The sequence below is a fragment of the Haliotis asinina genome, chromosome 12 (genome assembly GCF_037392515.1).
Source record: "Haliotis asinina isolate JCU_RB_2024 chromosome 12, JCU_Hal_asi_v2, whole genome shotgun sequence".
Taxonomy (NCBI): Eukaryota; Metazoa; Mollusca; class Gastropoda; order Lepetellida; family Haliotidae; genus Haliotis; species Haliotis asinina.
Genome location: NC_090291.1, coordinates 27,107,912 through 27,129,632, shown reverse-complemented (window position 1 = coordinate 27,129,632; position 21,721 = coordinate 27,107,912). Strand labels below are relative to the sequence as shown.

Here is a 21,721-nt window from a genome sequence, read left to right as displayed (position 1 = left end):
TGCACAACGTCAACACTAACAACAGGAACTGTACACAACAAGACAACTAGCAACATTCTCAGTGTGGTACAGCCTTGGGGAGGGGGATGGTTGCTAGGGCTGGGGCTACCTACACTGAGGGGCCACCTACACTGAGGGGCGGCCATGCACTTGATAACAGTCATGTCCACCTGCAGTGAGGTACTCCACATACCTAAAATAAGGTTGTCTTGTTGGTTTACTGATTGTTTGGAAGTGTTAGAAAACACCTATTTTGCGAATATCTAGACTCTAAACATAAATCAATCCAAACAGTCAAAACAAAACTGGAAAGCCACTGTATAAAAATTGAACTCCTGATCTTTGAAATCAAGTAGGACAGACACTTATTTAGCCTGTACATATATTCTACAAATCATAAGTTCTTGACTGAAGGATAATTGTGTGCAGGAACTAAGTGAAGATTGGCCCCAGCTCAGGCTCCCAAGCCCCAGGAGGAGAAATATCTATTGACATGTCTTTAATTACATTTTTCTTTAAATACATGTACGTAGTGGCGGGCTAAAGATATTTTCTTTTCAGTTTCATTTCCTCAAAACAAAGAACAGCTTAGAGGCATTCTTGTTGTACAGTGACGTTAAATTAAGCCTTTCTGAACCACTAGCCAATATAACAACCATATGCTTTATCTGTGTGAACCACTAGCCAATATAACAACCATATGGGTTATCTGTGAAGTACTAGCCAATATAACAACCATATGCTTTATCTGTGTGAACCACTAGCCAATATAACAACCATATGCTTTATCTGTGTGAACCACTAGCCAATATAACAACCGTATGCTTTATCTGTGTGAACCACTAAGCAATATAACAACCACATTGATTATCTTTGTGAACCACTATCCAATAAAACAACAATATGGGTTATCTGTGTGAAGCACTACCAAATATAATGATAGGTCTTGTTTGTATGGAATAAGCGACCGTAACAACCATATGGATTATCTTGCAGAGACAATCAGCCATACTATGAATATCATTATCATTTGTCATCATTTCAGTGCAAGGGCACCTGTCCACCCCAGTCTCTTACCCAACAGTTTGAACTCTACCTTTGTGAAGGAATATACTGTTAAAAGATAATGATCCCATAATTTAAAGTGGAATAGACTTATTTCAGATGGTGGCAGTGAAATGGAATGAAATGGCATTGGCCATTTATTACTCAAGCTGCCCTTCCCAGAGTCTTGAGTGCTGGAAAGTTGTACTTACACATAAATGTCTTCATCAATGTTACCTTTGTTGTTTCTGTACATGTGGATGAAGATTAAGTGTATGACACAGTTTGCATCTGTGTGAGCAGTAAACAAGAATGCCCTAAGACTGGTCCAGTATGCTTACATGCATATTAGCATTGTGGGGATTAACATTTTGGTTACAAAGGAAAGTGAATGTTGAGTTAAATCCAACTAATATATGAATGATAAGACTCAGTCCTCCAAGTATCAACAAAGTGCTTAACACACAAAACATAATAAGCATATGACAACAAAATAGAACACATTCACTCAACAAATACCACGAACCTTGTATGAATACAGGAATGTGTAACAACGGAATAAGAAAGCCTTCAGTGCCATAAATGGCAAGTAACAAATGATCATACCAGTAAAATCCAGAATACCAGTAACAGGAGTAACAATACCATTAACAGAGATTTCACATCAATTACTTTATGTCACCACAAGGGTGAAACATACCAGTGTCAGCTGCATTCATTATAGCTTATCAACACACTAGCAGAATGTCAACTGAAAGCAGCTGTATGTCAGCTGACACAACTGCTTATCAACTAAAACCAACAGCATGTTAACTCATGCAACAGCATGTCAGAAAGATACCTTACCAACCAACAAATGCAGCCATGAATACTTCCAGTCCATATCTGTTGCATGTCAAATTCAACCCACAGCACGTCAAATGGAATTAACAATATGTCAACTGCTGTTAGGCAGACAGTGTCTACTTTCTAGCACACCAATTGCATAATCTTTAACGATCATAAGAGCTACAGAGTTAACAAGGAGTACCGGACCTTTGTCTGGCAGCTATTTACAGGTGGTCAGACCTGTATCTACCAGATTAAGAAATCTGTATTTGGCAGTTAATACCAGATGAACAGACCTGCATCTAGCAGTTAATACCAGATGGACAGACTTGTATCTGGAGGATCATACTAGATGGACAAACCTGTATCTAGCAGTTAATACCAGATGGACAGACTTGTATCTGGAGGATAATACCAGATGAACAGACCTGCATCTAGCAGTTAATACCAGATGGACAGACTTGTATCTGGAGGTTAATATCAGATGGACAAACCTGTATCTAGCAGTTAATACCAGATGGACAGACTTGTATCTGGAGGTTAATATCAGATGGACAAACCTGTATCTAGCAGTTAATACCAGATGGACAGACTTGTATCTGGAGGATAATACCAGATGAACAGACCTGCATCTAGCAGTTAATACCAGATGGACAGACTTGTATCTGGAGGATAATACCAGATGAACAGACCTGCATCTAGCAGTTAATACCAGATGGACAGACTTGTATCTGGAGGTTAATATCAGATGGACAAACCTGTATCTAGCAGTTAATACCAGATGGACAGACTTGTATCTGGAGGTTAATATCAGATGGACAAACCTGTATCTAGCAGTTAATACCAGATGGACAGACTTGTATCTGGAGGATAATACCAGATGAACAGACTTGTATCTGGAGGATAATACCAGATGAACAGACCTGCATCTAGCAGTTAATACCAGATGGACAGACTTGTATCTGGAGGTTAATATCAGATGGACAAACCTGTATCTGGAGGATAATACCAGATGAACAGACCTGCATCTAGCAGTTAATACCAGATGGACAGACTTGTATCTGGAGGATAATACCAGATGAACAGACCTGCATCTAGCAGTTAATACCAGATGGACAGACTTGTATCTGGAGGTTAATATCAGATGGACAAACCTGTATCTGGAGGTTAATACCAGATGAACAGACCTGTATCTAGCAGTTAATACCAGATGGACAGACTTGTATCTGGAGGATCATACTAGATGGACAAACCTGTATGTGGAGGTTAATATCAGATGGACAAACCTGTATCTAGCAGTTAATACCAGATGGACAAACCTGTATCTAGCAGTTAATACCAGATGGACAAACCTGTATCTAGCAGTTAATACCAGATGGACAGACTTGTATCTGGAGGATAATACCAGATGAACAGACCTGCATCTAGCAGTTAATACCAGATGGACAGACTTGTATCTGGAGGATCATACCAGATGGACAAACCTGTATCTAGCAGTTAATACCTGATGGACAGACTTGTATCTGGAGGATAATACCAGATGAACAGACCTGCATCTAGCAGTTAATACCAGATGGACAGACTTGTATCTGGAGGATAATACCAGATGAACAGACCTGCATCTAGCAGTTAATACCAGATGGACAGACTTGTATCTGGAGGATAATACCAGATGAACAGACCTGCATCTAGCAGTTAATACCAGATGGACAGACTTGTATCTGGAGGATAATACCAGATGAACAGACCTGCATCTAGCAGTTAATACCAGATGGACAGACTTGTATCTGGAGGATCATACTAGATGGACAAACCTGTATCTGGAGGTTAATATCAGATGGACAAACTTGTATCTAGCAGTTAATACCAGATGGACAAACCTGTATCTGGAGGATAATACCAGATGAACAGACCTGCATCTAGCAGTTAATACCAGATGGACAGACTTGTATCTGGAGGATCATACCAGATGGACAAACCTGTATCTAGCAGTTAATACCAGATGGACAGACTTGTATCTGGAGGATAATACCAGATGAACAGACCTGCATCTAGCAGTTAATACCAGATGGACAGACTTGTATCTGGAGGATAATACCAGATGAACAGACCTGCATCTAGCAGTTAATACCAGATGGACAGACTTGTATCTGGAGGATAATACCAGATGAACAGACCTGCATCTAGCAGTTAATACCAGATGGACAGACTTGTATCTGGAGGTTAATATCAGATGGACAAACCTGTATCTAGCAGTTAATACCAGATGGACAGACTTGTATCTGGAGGATAATACCAGATGAACAGACCTGTATCTGGAGGTTAATATCAGATGGACAAACCTGTATCTGGAGGTTAATATCAGATGGACAAACCTGTATCTGGAGGTTAATATCAGATGGACAAATCTGTGTCTTGCAGCTGATATTAGATGGACAAATCTGCACAGTGAATGCCAGTTAGTGATAAATGATAGGACATTTTGAGTTGATCTCTCCAATGATAACATTAATTGTTCACGGTGGAATCCAACAAGAAGACATTTGAAGGTCACATTTTGACTGATTCATGGCACTGTATTAATTCTGTAGCTCTAATGAGGTCTAAGTACATGAAATGTCTATACATGCTCACATCACAGTATCAGTCTAGTAGTGTCTATACATGCTCACATCACAGTATCAGTCTAGTAGTGTCTATATATGCTCACATCACAGTATCAGTCTAGTAGTGTCTATATATGCTCATCACAGTGTTAGTTCTAGGAACATTATTTGTACATGCTCTGTACAATGTTTCATTAACAACTCTTGAATTGAAAAAATGGCAGTTTGTCACTATCCAAGCAGAATTGTCAATTTATAAGCCACCTACGCAAGTCTGGCACATGACCGATGCTGATCTAGGTCTAGCACCACTGTGTATACACAGACAAACTACCAGGTTCTAAACCACTGGCAAAACTAACACACAAACAATCAGCAACTTTATATATACATATATCTATATATCTATAAGCTCCATGATTTGTTTTTTATGGATAATTGAGTACAGTCTTTATGACGAAAAGAGAAAGTTGTTTGAGAGAAACACTTTGTAGCCTGGACGTCCGATATGGTTACAAACTATGACATCATGTCAAAGGGGGACTACTCAAAGAGAATAACTAGGAAAGTTCAAGATGATGACTCAGGCTGTCTCCATTATGCCATGTTTTTCTCCTGTCTTCAGAATACTTTAAATCTTGTTCACACAGCTCAGAAAAGTGGCACCCTACCTTTGTGGAGGTAAATTACTTTTACCCACGATCTTTGGGTGAAAATCCACCAGTATACAAGTAGTTGTGGAGGTGTTATCAGGGTCCCAAAATTTAGAAAATACTTCCATTTCAAACAGCAGGAGATACTGACAATCACTGATATTACAATGAATCTGATACCTAAACTCTAGCCTAAAAATACTTGAGGAATAATATCACTGTCTCAACAACACATACATGTATAAGTACACAGTTTTGTGAATATTTGGCAAATTCCTTTCACACAAGAGTAAACCACTAAACTATATTGCACTATTCGTATGTTGGTCAAAATCTACCCAATACTAGCTACTTTCACGATTGTCCTAATCCAAGTGTGAAGGAGACTGTCAGATCCATATGTTGTAAGCTAGGTACACCATGGAACAAGTCAACAATGAGGCTCTACATGATACACTACCCACACAAGAGGGGTAATTATATATTTGGCTGACAAAGTGAAGATGTCATGGATGTGCTACACAAATGTGTGGAAATCTCCCCCTGTTGCACCATCAATTTGTTGAAACAGTTATAACAAATAAAAAGGAAGTCAATGTAAAGAAACAAATCCTTCAAAATGTGTATTGCTGATCTCAGCAACTATGGTCTCCATCAGGTAACTGGGCATCACTTATGTGTGTTTTTCATCACCCCAGGAATATTTCCCTTCCTGATGGACTGCCCTCCCAGCTCACTGTCATCAGTACAGCTGGTGTTCTTGTCACATGGCCTCCCACAATCACATACTTCTACTTCAGTGCTTGAATGTTTGATCCACACAGTACATTCTAAACAAATGTTCTCTCTAAAACCTGAAACATAAGTCCCTTTAACCAGACACTCAGGCCATATGGACAAGTGTTACAAGCATGTCAAATCAGTCTACAAATATTTATGTTGTACAAATGAATGTAAGACATGAAACTGCCATTCCATAAGGTATACACACCCAACAAACATAAACAGTAGAGGAAATGGTGTTCTAACAAACATGATTCAACAATGTAAAGAGACCTCTTAAGTGTACCTATTCTGTCTCTTCTGTCAGCAATATCAATAAAAACAAACAACCCTCTCACCCAACATTCCTCAAACACCATCAACCATTTTAAAAAAAAATTATATAACAAGGGCAATTTTCATATACTTCCTGCTTCACCCAGTCAACATTTCATCAGAGTTATAGATGAAATATTGCTGGTTCATGTGATTTAGGGATTGGATGTACCTCATACTGTGAACATAAGCAGGTTCAGCTGCTTCAGGCATGGTGAACAAAGACTGAGCCATGTTAACATAAGATAAATGCATCAAACTTTCTTCCAGTTAGTCTCTTGATATTTGACAAATCAACAAACCTAAGCCATCTACAGTTTCTCATTCACAATAAACTGCTTTGGTCCAAAGCCATCAGTCTAACACAGGACTCGTAAAGTATCATCCAGAATCAATAGCTACCACAATCAAATTTGAAATCAGGGCAATTTCTGAAATATAAATGTTTGAACATAATTCACTGACAAAATAATAATGAAGAGTTCCCTGCGGTGCCTATGTCCATGCTCCTGTAGGTGTGGTTCCTCTAGTGGTGTGGCACCCTGTCATCCCTTTACAACCTTCTCACTGCTAATCTATGCACTAGTTTCTAAGCTATTCCTACACAGGCCGTATCACGCAAATGTCAATGCTCTTTTGATTTTTCCACATTATCTCGCAGCATCTGTACTTGCTCTGGAAAAGAAATAACGTAAATAAGTATACATAAAGGTAATTACAAGCCATCACATTGTTTCATGTATGTTGTTCCATGCTTCATGCAAGTCAAAAGTAGTTTCTTCACTGGTGTTGGTCATTAACACAAATGGAAACATTCTACCAACAATAATTGAGAAAATATCAATTTGACATTTAACCGAATTCCAACATTACTGACACTTTAAGCATTTTTTCAGTCCAATCACTTCCACACAAATTGGATTTTTCCAAACTTTAATGTATTTTCGAGGTAGATTAATTTTCTGGAAAAAATGCCTACATAGCTAGACCAATCTTAATCATTTTGAATGCAATTTCAGCAGAAACAAATTCCTTTGAACAAATATCAAAGTTCACTCATGGACTTTGAGATAAACTCTTGTCTGGGTTCAACCTATTGAGTGTGCTTGCAACCTGATTATACACTTACCTTCTCGGAGATTAGCTATTATAGACTGTTTCCGAACAAACTCCAGGCATAAATCTTTGCTGAGTCCAAAAGCTCTCATGTTGCAGGTGAATGTTCTGCAACATTATTGTCAACTCAGAAATTAATGCAATCATACAAATACTCAGTCTTCATAAAGACATATTCACAATATACCAGCACAAATCCTGGTTTGAATTGCAGTTACATCATTATCTGCACATGCTGTGACATGGACTTGACATGGACTTTTCCCTACTTCTCCAGCATAGCGTGAAGATGATAGCAGGTACCCTGCAGCTATTGTTTCCAAGATCACTCATGAAAGAAGTAATGCAAGATGGAACATTTACCCAAGTTGTCCAAATGTGATATTTTCTTGAAAATGTCGGTCATCAGTTCTAGCATCTTTTGGTGCCTCTCTGAAACACAGCAAATATAATTCTCAGATCCATCTCTCTCTGAAACACAGCAAATACAATCCTCAGATCCATCTCTTTGAAACACAGCAAATACAATTCTCAGATCCATCTCTCTGAAACACAGCAAATACAGTTCTCTGATCCAATTCTGTCTGAAACACAGCAAACATAATTCTCAGATCCATGTCATACACAGGACCAATTAGGCCTTGAAACAGACACTAATAATCAAGTTGTTCTACCATTTGTTTTACTGGTATATAGGGTCCATAAGTATGTCACAGGACTTTCGCAAGACCTTAGCACCTGACAAACAACGTTTCAGACTTTTTGAATGGTCTCATGGCTGTGAGTTGACTGTAAGGAACTGACAATCCTTGCAGGAATAACAAATTTCCGGTCTAACAATCCCCAGATGAACCAACTATGGATAGTCGCGCTATACGGAACTGGTTCTTGAGTATATGCTTGTCAACAACATCTGGTACTGGAAGTAAGCTGGGCCGAGTCTTGCATATAGCAAGTTGGAGTGCATAAAGGGATCCAGGAACCAGCTTAGTGCCAGAAGTAGCACCTCGCAGGAATTGCAGGCCCTAATGTGCTTATTTCTAAAGATGGTCGGTCCTTAGGCACCTATGAGAATTGTCAAAATTGGGGTTAATAATCTATTGAATTTTTCTTGAACTTTGTCAAAGAATCAGTTCTATTTCATACTTTAGTTAAAAGAATATGACACCTGTGACAGCACATAACAGAGGCATCTGCCTTTAGCTTCCAATCTGACTGTGAAAAGGAACTGACATAAAAGCTCTTTGAATCGGGTGGTCAGCCTTCTGATTTGGTTGATACATGTCCTTGTACCCCAATTGCATGGATCATGATGTCAATCACTTCATCATCTAGTCCAATTCGAATATTTACGTACTGACATTGTATAACTGGTAATGTTCACAAAAAAAAAATAAAAGTAAACCAAACTTGGCTGCTTTGAATTGGGAGCACTGTATCACCATTGTGGGTGACATCACCACATTGTGGGTCCTATGGTGGAACAGTAGTTGCTGCTGTATCTCTGATAACTTTAACTAACGGAAGCAGAGTGACATGCACACTGAAACTAACTGCAACCAGCAGTGTTTCTTCATGGACTGGAGAGACGGCATTGTACTCCTTGTGGAAATAGAGAGGGTTGGTTTATTATTATTTTCACGACTGACTGCAGTCTGTTTTCAGCTCTAGACTACAAGGCTATATGTGCAGTATTGATGTGAGACCAACCAGCACCTCCACAATGACCAGCTACTGGATCAGTACACTTGAACCCTGGCAAATCATGACGCAGAGATGAGAGAGGAAGGTAGCACTCAACGATATTACCTTTCTCTACCCACACACATCTGAGATCAAAATGACAAAGGGAAGCTTTGAAAGAGCACATTAAATCCGATTGCAGTAAGAATCCGATTCTGATTGTGTGTCCCATAGATCAGTGTCTGTCACTGCTCGCCAGTATATAATCACACACTGACTGATATAATGTCACATCAGCTCTATTGATATGGGTTATAAAAGACAGACGTCTGACTCTTGATATCAGGCATAAAATACAAAGTGTGATGTCTGATTATTGTTAACGCAATCCATATACTAAAACTGGAATCATACAGAGAACATTAGCATGGCCCTTAAAAAGAATGACATGCAAATTCGTGAAGTGTTCCCCAATTTGTAAGAATAAATATGAAATGACAGTTTGTGACAAGTATAGCCAAGAATGACAAATTCTGCTTCCCTGACAACAACTTCTATCCACTGACTCTCAACAAGTTCATAAACCTGATGTCTACACAAAACATAAACACTATTAAACAAATAAGAAAAAATCTCACAACTTAAAACTACACAATTAACTTTGCATTATTAATATTTTTCAATGTAATTGCTACGATGCATACATAAATCTATACCCAAAATCCTATGTATTAAAATTTGAATAAATTCTGTATATCTGTCTGATGTCAGACTACATCAGTCATAAATGAGATTGAGTTGCCATGTCTGATATCTAGAATGATTTCGATGGACGTCTTTTGTAAAAGACAGTGGTTTTTCCAGTTAGATCTTAAGGAGTTGAGTTCATCATTCCAACAGCGGTGAAGCTCTAAGTTAGAATCGGTCTTCAGCAACCCCTGCTTGCTGTAATAGGTAACTACCATGATTGGGTGGTCACATTTGCTGACGTGGTTGAACAATTCTCCTATTGTTGATCGCTGGTTTGTCTGGTCAGGACTTAATTATTTACTGATCACTGTCATATAGCTGAAATATTGCTGAGTGTGGTGTTAAAAAACAAACAAACAGTAGTGGATGAATGCACAAGACAATGTACAGTTTACTACAATGTAACCAAAAAGTCATCTCTGTCTTTCAGTCAAAGACTGGCTACCCAGCAAATGAGTAATGACAACTAGTGATGTCAGCTGCATAGACCAACGCTCATGATGTCAACCACTGGATAAGTTGGTCAACACTATGCACATTACATTGCTTTACTTCTGCAGTAAGTGTTGTTATAGCTGCAGGATATATCATTATTCATGACTGAGACAGACCTACAACTTTGGCTCAATGTTTCGGTGCGTGCAGAGTGAAAGTGACTAAAGAATGGTGAACAGAAGAGCTTGATGACAGTGGAGGCTACTAGACTTGGATGTCACCACCATTGTGGTATGATGTGATTCCACATTACTTGACCAACTCAACTGTCTGTCTAGACTGTGTCTCTTTAGTAATCAATGAATTCCTTGAAGTATCATAACAAGATTTCTAACAATGCTTTGGAAAATTGAGAGAATCTTGTAATAAAGCCTCTCCTGACTATCTTATTTAATGATCTATACGTATCTGTCTGTCTGTATGTAGTTGTCTGTGGCCATCTAGACATGGAGAACTGCCAGCATCTTTGTGTGGCTAATGGCTCCTTTGGAATGAGAAGTCTTTCCCCTACACAACTAGCTAAATCCAGGAGCAGGATGGCCCTCATGTACACTGCCTGATGTCATGGAGCTGCAGCGTCCATGGAGATGTATGAAGTAGCAAACATTGATTGAATTAAGTCAACCATGATGGATTAGTACAATCATTTCACTCAACCATGATGGATTAGTACAATCATTTCACTCAACCATGATGGATTAGTACAATCATTTCACTCAACCATGATGGATTAGTACAATCATTTCACTCAACCATGATGGATTAGTACAATCATTTCACTCAACCATGATGGATCAGTGCACTGAGTTCAGTCAATCATGATAGATTAGTACAATCATTTCACTCAACCATGATGGATTAGTACAATCATTTCACTCAATCATGATGGATTAGTACAATCATTTCACTCAACCATGATGGATTAGTACAATCATTTCACTCAACCATGATGGATTAGTACAATCATTTCACTCAACCATGATGGATCAGTGCACTGAGTTCAGTCAATCATGATAGATTAGTACAATCATTTCACTCAACCATGATGGATTAGTACAATCATTTCACTCAATCATGATGGATTAGTACAATCATTTCACTCAACCATGATGGATTAGTACAATCATTTCACTCAATCATGATGGATCAGTGCACTGAGTTCAGTCAATCATGATGGATGAGTACACTGAATTAGATCAAACATGATGGACGAGTACACTGAATTAGATCAACCATGATGGATGAGTACACTGAATTAGATCAACCATGATGGATGAGTACACTGAATTAGATCAACCATGATGGACGAGTGCACTGAGTTCAGTCAATCATGATGGATGAGTACACTGAATTAGATCAAACATGATGGACGAGTACACTGAATTAGATCAACCATGATGGATGAGTACACTGAATTAGATCAACCATGATGGATGAGTACACTGAATTAGATCAACCATGATGGATGAGTACACTGAATTAGATCAACCATGATGGACGAGTACACTGAATTAGATCAACCATGATGGACGAGTACACTGAATTAGATCAACCATGATGGACGAGTACACTGAATTAGATCAACCATGATGGACGAGTACACTGAATTAGATCAACCATGATGGACGAGTACACTGAATTAGATCAACCATGATGGACGAGTACACTGAATTAGATCAACCATGATGGACGAGTACACTGAATTAGATCAACCATGATGGACGAGTACACTGAATTAGATCAACCATGATGGATGAGTACACTGAACTAGATCAACCATGATGGATGAGTACACTGAATTAGATCAACCATGATGGATGAGTACACTGAATTAGATCAACCATGATGGATGAGTACATTGAATTCAGTCATCCATGATGAGTATACACATGAAAGATGTGCTGGCTGAGTGGGCTAGATGGCTCACTGTCTGTGCTTGTGATCATGTGCCGGATGGTAGTCTCAACCAACCAAAAGTACTAGAATATGTACTTTATTGAGAAAGCATAATCCCAAAATATATCAAGTTACATTTGGCCACTTTCTAAATGGCACTGTATATTCAATTCTGCAAATAATGATAGACTATTTCACTGAAATCAATCAACCATCATGAGTACGTATACTGCATTTGGTCATTTGCGGAGGACTAGTTCACTGAATTCATCATTGTGTTAGAAGTGTGTTTGAGTTAACAATATCAAATGGTAAAACATTTGTTTATATGGCATAGTTCCAATCAATCTACCAATGACAATTTGATGCAGTTTGGTCCACTCATCTTGGAGAGTCTGATTCAGTTGAGCTACCATAAAAGGTGGTCTTTGTTGCTGCTTATAATCCATCCATGGTTTATCGGCCAAAAAGGTCAGAACCTGTGACTGGCCATTACATTTTAGTGATGTTAGAGAGTGAGTTAAGTTTTATGTCGCACTCAGCAATATTCCAGCTATATGGCAGCGGTCTGTAAATAATCGAGTCTGGACCACACAATCCAACAGTGTGAGCATCAATCTGCGCAACTGGGAACCAATGACATGTGTCAACCAAGTCAGCGAGGCAGACCACCTGATCTTTTCAGTCGCCTCTTACGACAAGTATAGTCACCTTATGGCAAGCATGGGTTGCTAAAGGCCTATTCTACCCCGGTCCTTCACGGGTATCTAGTGATGTTAGTCGATGGCAGTAATATATCATGATGCATGCATGGTGGGCACAAGAAGTATTACCTTGTATTGGAAGACATAATGTAGACCAGTATGGCAGGCATTGACTCAGACATTGGGCCAACATGACAACATGCACCAGCAGTCCAGCTCATTACTACCTGACTCCATATATGCCGTGGGACCTTATGTTGACACTCACATCTCTTTCCTTGATATGTTTCCAGATTTGGCCACAATTGTCAAGAAAGTCAAACTTCACCCAAAACCAAAGGCAACTCCCAACTTTCTATGTCAAAAATGTTCAAATTGTGCAGAAAATGAAGAGCTATTCAAATATCAGGTTTTCATTTGATAAAGCCTGGTTTCTGATTATTGATCCTGGACTTATGTTGTGGTCCATCCTCTTTGTGGCAGATATTTAACATATTGTGTCTGCAGAACCATGTTACAAAGTCTGCAAATCACAGATTGCGACATTGAGCACAATGTTCTGCTACTGGGAAAGATTTCAATAGCCTTTAGGCACTCATTATGAAGAGAGCTTATATTGAAAACAAGTATGTCAAAGTAGAAAGCTGATGTGTTCCTGTTGATAAACACCAACACCCATGGTCTAGAGAAATCTGATGACCTCTCATCAAAGGTTCAAAATGAAGAATTATACCCTACCTAGGTGCACAGAAGAATTGCATTGTTCATGTGCCACATTTTAGTCTTGTTTGGGGATCTCTGGAAGACAAGGCTGTGTGATCTTTGTCCAGAAAACCGAATGTATTGATATGCTTCCCTACTTCTTCAGGAGAGTTTAGTTGCAAGACTCTTGTTCTCAAAATGTGCTCTGTTGGCTGATTTGAATACAATAGTCCTGATGCTTGTCTGTTTCTCTGTAAACATTATTTATCATCAGAGAATTTTCTACAGAAGTCCCAAAAAGTCCATTTGAATAATGGATGTTTCATTCATATAAAAATGTCTGAAGCAGTTTGTACATGAATATTGTCATTAATATATAATTTGTCTGCATCATGAAAAATATCTTGGTAGGCACTGTTTAGTTTTCCTTCTGATTTCTGAATCTTAATGTAGCTTAAAGAAGTTGATGTGAGTGGATGTGCAAGGAAAATGATTCCATATTAAACCATGACTACACTGGAAGGACCAATAAAGCAGAGACATTGATTGAGGACAAACTGAAGGGGGGGGGGGGGGGGGGTAAAGGAAACAGCATTTGATAGGGCTGATTATTTTAAAGGAGTCTAACATGGAAATATGCACTCAAATATATTGATTCATAACACTTCATTCACTCCTGGGGAAATTATTTTGGATAAAAATAAGTTCTCATACATTTTTAGACAGAAAGCTAGTATTAACATTTGATTTGAAATGAGCAAGTGTAGCCCACACAAGACATTTTCTCCTGAGATATAATAATAATGCTTTTGAATCAGTTGTGTACAGTTGTTATATTTTACAGATCAAAATGGTGGTGATGTAACTGAGATAACACTTTCCATATATTCCACATACAATTCCAACACATTACTAAATAAATGCATTGTGTATGGTTTTACTCAAAAACACAAAGATTCCAGTCAAAACCAGATTAATGTGTTCACCAGTCAATAATGACTTAACAATATGTGAAGTGAAATTGTTAAACAACATTTCTTTATATTTTCAACAAGTCATAAAAAGGCTCTCAGGCTTCCAGTAACCTTTGTTTGCCACATAACTTGAATAATTCAAGATAATACACAAAAGAAGCAATCACATTTGTGGGTGATATCACATTAAAGCTTCATTTCATATAACCATTCATGTTGAAGAATTATTTCACTGAGCTATGGCGCCAATTTCATAAATGAGATGTAATTATCTTCTCTACCTAATGAACTCTCTGTTCAAGAAACGAAATTCAGTGCTTTGGTTGGGTGATGATCTGTTTCCTGCCTAATAGGAGAAAATAAAGTCTCTTGTATTTTTCTCATGCAAAGAGAAAAGAGGAAGATCTGGTGTATTCAGGTAAGTCAATACCAGCTGAATTGGACATGGGAGGACAAAGACAGCAACAATGACTTAATGCTGCTGAATGAGACAGTTGCCAAGTAAAACCCAGACTGGGCCCAGCTGGAGGTCTCCAACATAACAATGCTGGTTGGAGTGGTTAGGAAATGTGTATTTATTCAACTTCTATTGATTCAAACCATCTTGCATCTTACATTAGATGACCAGTTTCTCCTTGACTCAGTACAGTCAGTGCATATCAGTTTGATGGGAAATTAAATACTTGCAAATAGCTCTGGCTTAACTTTGGCCTGTCATCAAGCAGAAAAACTGTAAAAGACTTCATTTCTTTATAATTCAAGTTTGTAGTTTCTTTTCTTGCAGGGCTGTTCTGTACTCATTATTTAATGTAACTGAACTTGGTCGATCTGTTTGGCATTGCATATATTACACACACATATCACTCCAACATGAATGAATTGCATCACCTCAGATTACTTGTCCTAAACTCAGAATAGTACAAGTGCCAGTTATCACTTCGGTAGTAATTCAATGCCATTTTGGTCCGAGTAAGTTTGACAAAAGTCTGTTCTTAACATGTTACCTCTATAATGTGAGGATACACAACCACTTACATTGTTGGCATGGGTCTCCGTGATCTCTCACACTGCACAGCATCAAAGAATGCAGCATTCCAGAAGCGCAGAGACTGCCATATGGGCTGATCACGCAGGTAGCTGTACAGGAACGACTTGCTTAGCTGCTGTCCAGCTGGAAACAAACATCATCATCATCATCATCATCATCGTCATCGTCATCATCATCATCATCGTCGTCGTCGTCGTCATCGTCATCGTCATCATCGTCGTCGTCATCATCATCATCATCATCATCATCATCATCATCATCATCATCATCAAGACAGTTTGGGAAGTATCTCTTGTATCAGCTTATAATATCCAGCCTGTTCTGTGATTCCATCGACTGCTGTTTGTACATGGCCTAAAGGTGCCTGTATTACTCTGTCCTCTTACACCTGAATCTTTCACCAGCTGCTGAGTCAGGGAACATCTCTTTGTCACAAACAGAACAACTGACCAAATAACTCAATGACCTATGATACTTGACTGCTTTGAATGAAACTCTGACTGCTTCTAAAGATCTGATTCAACGAAGCAGCACTTGTTATGAGTGAATATTCTTTTATACCTCTATTACATAAATTATTGACTGCAAATGTTTAACAAGCCATATCACTGGAGCACTGTCATCTCTAATCAGCTAGGTAACAGTAATTGCAAATATGTGCAACAAGCAACAAGCCAGACCACAGGGTCACAGTGATCTACAATCAGAAAAGTAAACCGTGACTGCAAACATGTGCAACAAGATATAGCACTGGGTCACAGTGACCTAGAATCAGAGCCTAGATTTTCAAAGCTCTTTTAGTGCTAAGACAGTTGAAAGTCCCATACATTATCTTATGACAATCTTAGCACTAAGAGAGCTTCAAAAATCTAGGTCCAGATAAGTAACAGTGATTGCAACATGTGCAACAAGCTATAGCACTGGGTCACACTGACCTACAATCTGAAATGTAACAGTGACTTCAAAGATGTGCAACAAGCTATAGCACTGGGTCACACTGATCTAGAACCAGATAGCAACAGTGACTGCAAACATGTAACAAGCTACAGCACTGGGTCACATGACCAAGAATCAGGTACATAACAGTGACTGCAAACATGTGCAATGAGCAAGAAACCATCCATGATCAGACTCAAACAATTTCAGAAACCTTACAAGAACAACGAAAAGAAGGAGGCTTTGGTAACATATAAAAAGAGTGGTATGGCAGGGACTGATCTTCAGACAACAAGGTACTATCTGAAGTTTCCTCAGGGGAGGGATGCTCTCTTTGTTCTGACATGTATGATCTGTCATGCAACAGCTATGTAAGTATTAAGACTGAAACCAAACAGTGCATAGTGAATGGAAGTCAGGATTTCCAGAGGCACCAATATGTGCATTATTCCGGGAAGTTGGAAATAGATTGTTTTTGTACTTTATAAGAGGATTACTTCAGTTAATTGATTTTGTAAGCATTAAAAGAAATATTTAGCAACAACTCTAACATGCTGAAAAGATTCTTAAATTTGACTGCAGTCCTTGTCATCAGGGAAATATATGATTTCCTAAAGCAACTCTTGCAAAAAGCATTTCAGAGTGTTGGGCAAGTTACTTAAAAGATGTTGCATGTACTAATGCTACATCATGGGGAAATAAGGCCGCGAATTGCACTATGGGAAGACATATGGACAACCAAGAGAGTTACTGGACAAACAGCATATAAAATGCATTGTAAGAAAATTATAGGTCACAATTGTTTTTGGAGAATTTTAGAGAGAAGAAACAAATTAGGATGATATTGAGGTAAAGTACTACATTGTGAGGATTTTTAAGTGCAGGTAACAGAAAAGATTTTACATGACAGAATGTATTCCAAGAACATGGCTAAGATGACGTGATGGAGAGTTAGAGGAGGAACAGCTGTAGCTTACTGGAGAGTTAGAGAAGGAACAGCTGTAGTTTACTGGAGAGTTAGAGGAGGAACAGCTGTAGTTTACTGGAGAGTTAGAGGAGGAACAGCTGCAGTTTACTGGAGAGTTAGAGGAGGAACACCTGCAGTTTACTGGAGAGTTAGAGGAGGAACAGCTGCAGTTTTCTGGAGAGTTAGAGGAGGAACAGCTGTAGTTTACTGGAGAGTTAGAGGAGGAACAGCTGTAGTTTTCTGGAGAGTTAGAGGAGGAACAGCTGCAGTTTTCTGGAGAGTTGTGGTATCACTGTATGCACCTGATGATACAGGTTGAGTGGGAGGAGGGCCAGGGACTGACACTATTGTATTCCATATAACATATCATGTTGAGGCGTCTTCCTCTGCTTGCTGATACAATGTTAATTGAGTTTTGAAGCTTTAGTGTGTGCACATGGCTTCCTTCAATCTACCAGTTCCTGGCCATGTATGACTGATGGAACATGATGACAATACTGGCAGCTATTGATGCTGCTGCCTCCTTCAACAAACTTACTGCACAAGTGTGGTCTGCTTCAGTTTTTATGGAGATAAAATAATGGCATAAAAATATTCCAGTCTGATTTATGACTCTATATACGTATGCAACCATTTAGTTTCATCGAGTTTGGGCATATATTCAAGGTTAATTCATGCAGTCCATAGCCAGTATGAAACAGTTTAAAAAAATTCTTGAGTACAGGTATGTGGTAATTGTCTATGCTTATGTTAAATCAGTCAAAATTCTCAGAACCTCTTGAAAACATTAAACAAACAGGTTCTATCTCTCTTTTGTACCAGTCGGTATTCACTAATGTAACAACAGTTAATACTGTGTATTTATATTTATCATGTATACCATTTTACATCACTGCTTTTTCACCTCATCATGTCACGTCATTATACCCTACTTCTCATCTGATTTAGTGCTCTTATCTGTTTATTTGTTTACTATCTCAGTGCTCAATGAAATGTGACATCTTGTTTTGTTTTGTCTCATGTGTTTTACAATGTGACCAAAATTTCCTTCAGGATAATATACTATTATGTTATCTCATGATCTTATTCATCTTAACTTAATATCAAACACTTCACTCTTCATGTTGACACAGAAGTGCAGACCTGTGAAGACATGGGTTAGAATTGATCTTCAGTAACCCATGCTTGTCGTAAGGGGGCAACTATTGGGATCTGGACTGACATGTATTCATAGCCCATGTGCATAAAATTAAAATCACTGTCGATCACTGGATTGTCTGGTCCTGACTAGATATTAACAGACCACACCATATAGCTGGAATACTGCTGGGTGCAGCACAAAACTAAATTCACTCATAAACGTGTTGCCAGCATCCCACAGTATTTTCATGTGTTATAATGAAGAGGGAGTGCAGTTAGAACATCCAAATAATCTTGTCTATCCTACCCCATGAGTGGAGCTGACTGCATGCATACATACATTGATGCTGATGTGGCATATGATGGATGCCGTGGTCATCAAACTGACAAGTCGCCAATTTGGGTCCATTTGGTAACCTCCCATGTATAATTAAACTGTCCAGTATTGCGCCAGACACATATACTGCTCTGATATTTTGAACATATTTTCTTTGATACACGAATATTTGACAGCAGGCCATTTATTCTTAGTCACACAGGACCCCATTTGCTTTCTGTTTTTTCTCACTAGCAGCTCTTCATTGCTCTCGGAGTGGTGGGGCAGCCTATGGTTAAAGCATATATGCTCAATCACGCCAAAGACCTGGGTTCAATTCCCCACATAGGTGCAACGTGTCAACCCCATTTCTGGTGTACCAATTTCTGGTGATATTGCTGAAATATGGCTAACACTGGGATAAAACTAAATTCACTCACTCACTCACTCATTGCCGTCTCTGTTGTGGACACCTGTAAACTTTTCCAACCTGTCTAGGCACTGTCAAAGCTTCAATCTCTTCCTAACAAGTGGAATATTCACAAAACCCTTCATTAGCTAGCTTTTCTTGGGTACTACTTTTTATCTTTCATAGACCAAACTTACACTTTCAAACCAATGAATACATACAGGGAAGCAGGACACCACCATCAAAACAGACAAGCACTATTTCACAGATGTTGACTATCTCGTGATGTTAAATTTAATACATGCCAACCAAGAACCACTGCTGCTACATCAAAGGAGTAATTTGTTGGTAAAAACCTGGTGTCAATGGTGTCATCTTTCGCTGATATTTGTAAAGTTATCAAGTCTTTTATGCTGGTATATTTGATATCAAAAGACACTCATGTGAGATTCCTTATATATCCAGATTTCGGGCCAATGCCCACAAATATCCTTCATTATTTCCTTGTTTTTTACCGGCTGCTCATTACATACAATCCTCCTGTTACCTAATCATTACCATTCCTTCCTCTGTACCTCCACGATCAGTGTATCGCCAACATCTCTATATATCATATCAGTAACATCTCTGTTCTGAAAGCAGACTTTTTCATCAAATTAACAAGCAACATGTCGCCAGTGCTTCTGGAGATATCTACCAGCAGTCAACTACAGCAGCGACATAATCATCAGGTTATCTTTTTCGCTGGTGCAAAAAGCAACATCAGCAGCCCACATGACATTAAGAAACCTCTCCTCATATTATAATGCTATTTACTCCTGATATGATCAGGAACCAGTGTTCGTTGACGACCACTGATTAAACCATTACAGTGGATGACCACCCAGGGTTAGCCAATGACCACAGCTGATTGACAGCAGCTGACCATGCGCTGATGAAACCATCACAGCTTGCCACCATTCAGTGGACCAAAAACCACTGACCTCTGTTTGTTGACTATGATTTATCCAATGATAACAGGTGACTGAGTCTGTCTGTAATGAAAACACAATGACTAATGAGGCGACACAATGTACAATATACTCTAAGCACAAGACAGGCTTCCTGTATTTGTTTTGAACTTCCATATGCCAAACAGTTCTCTCAGATTTTCTTCATCATCATACCCTGAGGCGTGTGGTGTCTCAAGTGTCGAAGCTAATTTCAAGTCTAAAACACATACTTCCAACAAATATTTTCTGTGATAAACTAATGCCCACACAACTCAACACCCAGTAATAACATTAACCATTGCAAGGCTTCACAAGACGGAAATCTCCAGGGCATTTAGTTGAGCATGTTAAAGGACTATTGTCTGGTTAGTAACTTCATAGAAATATTCAACTGACAAGTATTTCACAGGTTGTGTGATGAACACCAGGTGTTCTTGTTTCACTGTGTTTATACAATGCCAGACAGACACCAACAACATGGTAAGCTGCAGGACTGAGCCATCCTGTCAAAAGCCTGATTCTACCTGTGAGATGACTAGATCAAATGTTCCTACATGCAAAATACATAAATTAAGAGTAAAATCAATTGAGACATAGTATGAGGCAGTGATGGCAGTTGAGCAGGGACCTGAAACTAAATCATTTAATGCTGAAGACCAAGGGTACCTCATTGCAAACACAGATTAAAACAATTGCAATGATCAAAGAGGCTTTTCTTCTTTCCTCAGTCTCTCCTGTATTAAGAAAATGTGTTTGGTAGTGTTGATGATGCAAACACCATTTATGATCAACAATGAAAGTAATGTTGATCACATATTTCACTATCTCTTTTGTGTTTCATGCTCTCATTCTTCATGTTAGCAGATGTATGTCAGGTTATTTTTCCGTTGTGTAGAACATCAGGCAACTGATCATGCTTATGTACTTTCCCCCAACTTCAACACAATGGTGTTTGATTGTATTGTGTCAGGATATCCTCTTCAACAGTGTTTGGATTTTCAAGACTTTTTGCCTTAATTTCTTTCAACGTTCCTATTATGTGGATCAATATTGTTGCAAATCCTGCCTTTGGTGCCTACAGGTTACATCTTTGAGCTACAATTGAATTTCCCTTCCTAAAACGATTACAAAGAGTATCATGCAACTCCTGCTCAAAGAGGCTTGATCAAGGTTACAGTATTCAAGCTTCAGCAGGTTTTCAAAATGTTTCTGGCATACGTGTGGCATGTTTCCAAACTTAATGATGCATCAAAATGATGTCCCATTATGGTAATAGAGATCTCATCTGGAACACTGGAAACTAATCAAGAAATAAATCGACAAATAATAATTTTCCTCTGAAATATTTGAGATTATGCTTCATG

The 21,721-nt window shown here is 38.7% G+C and overlaps 1 protein-coding gene and 1 non-coding gene across 2 annotated transcripts in view; one reads left to right on the top strand and one right to left on the bottom strand.

The window, feature by feature from the left end:
- Nucleotides 1-4,099: 4,099 nt before the first annotated feature.
- Nucleotides 4,100-21,721, bottom strand: part of LOC137257598 (uncharacterized protein KIAA0513-like) — a 65,447-nt gene continuing 47,825 nt past the window's right edge. The window contains exons 6-9 of the mRNA XM_067794916.1: nucleotides 15,585-15,720; nucleotides 7,709-7,777; nucleotides 7,359-7,453; nucleotides 4,100-6,904 (exon numbers count right to left, since the gene is read on the bottom strand). Coding sequence (XP_067651017.1) covers nucleotides 6,855-6,904; nucleotides 7,359-7,453; nucleotides 7,709-7,777; nucleotides 15,585-15,720 — 350 coding nt within the window. The 3' untranslated portion in view covers nucleotides 4,100-6,854. The remainder of the gene's footprint in view (nucleotides 6,905-7,358; nucleotides 7,454-7,708; nucleotides 7,778-15,584; nucleotides 15,721-21,721) is intronic.
- LOC137259090 (U6 spliceosomal RNA) lies at nucleotides 9,399-9,506 on the top strand. The gene has a single exon (XR_010954696.1). It is a non-coding gene; the product is annotated as a U6 spliceosomal RNA (small nuclear RNA).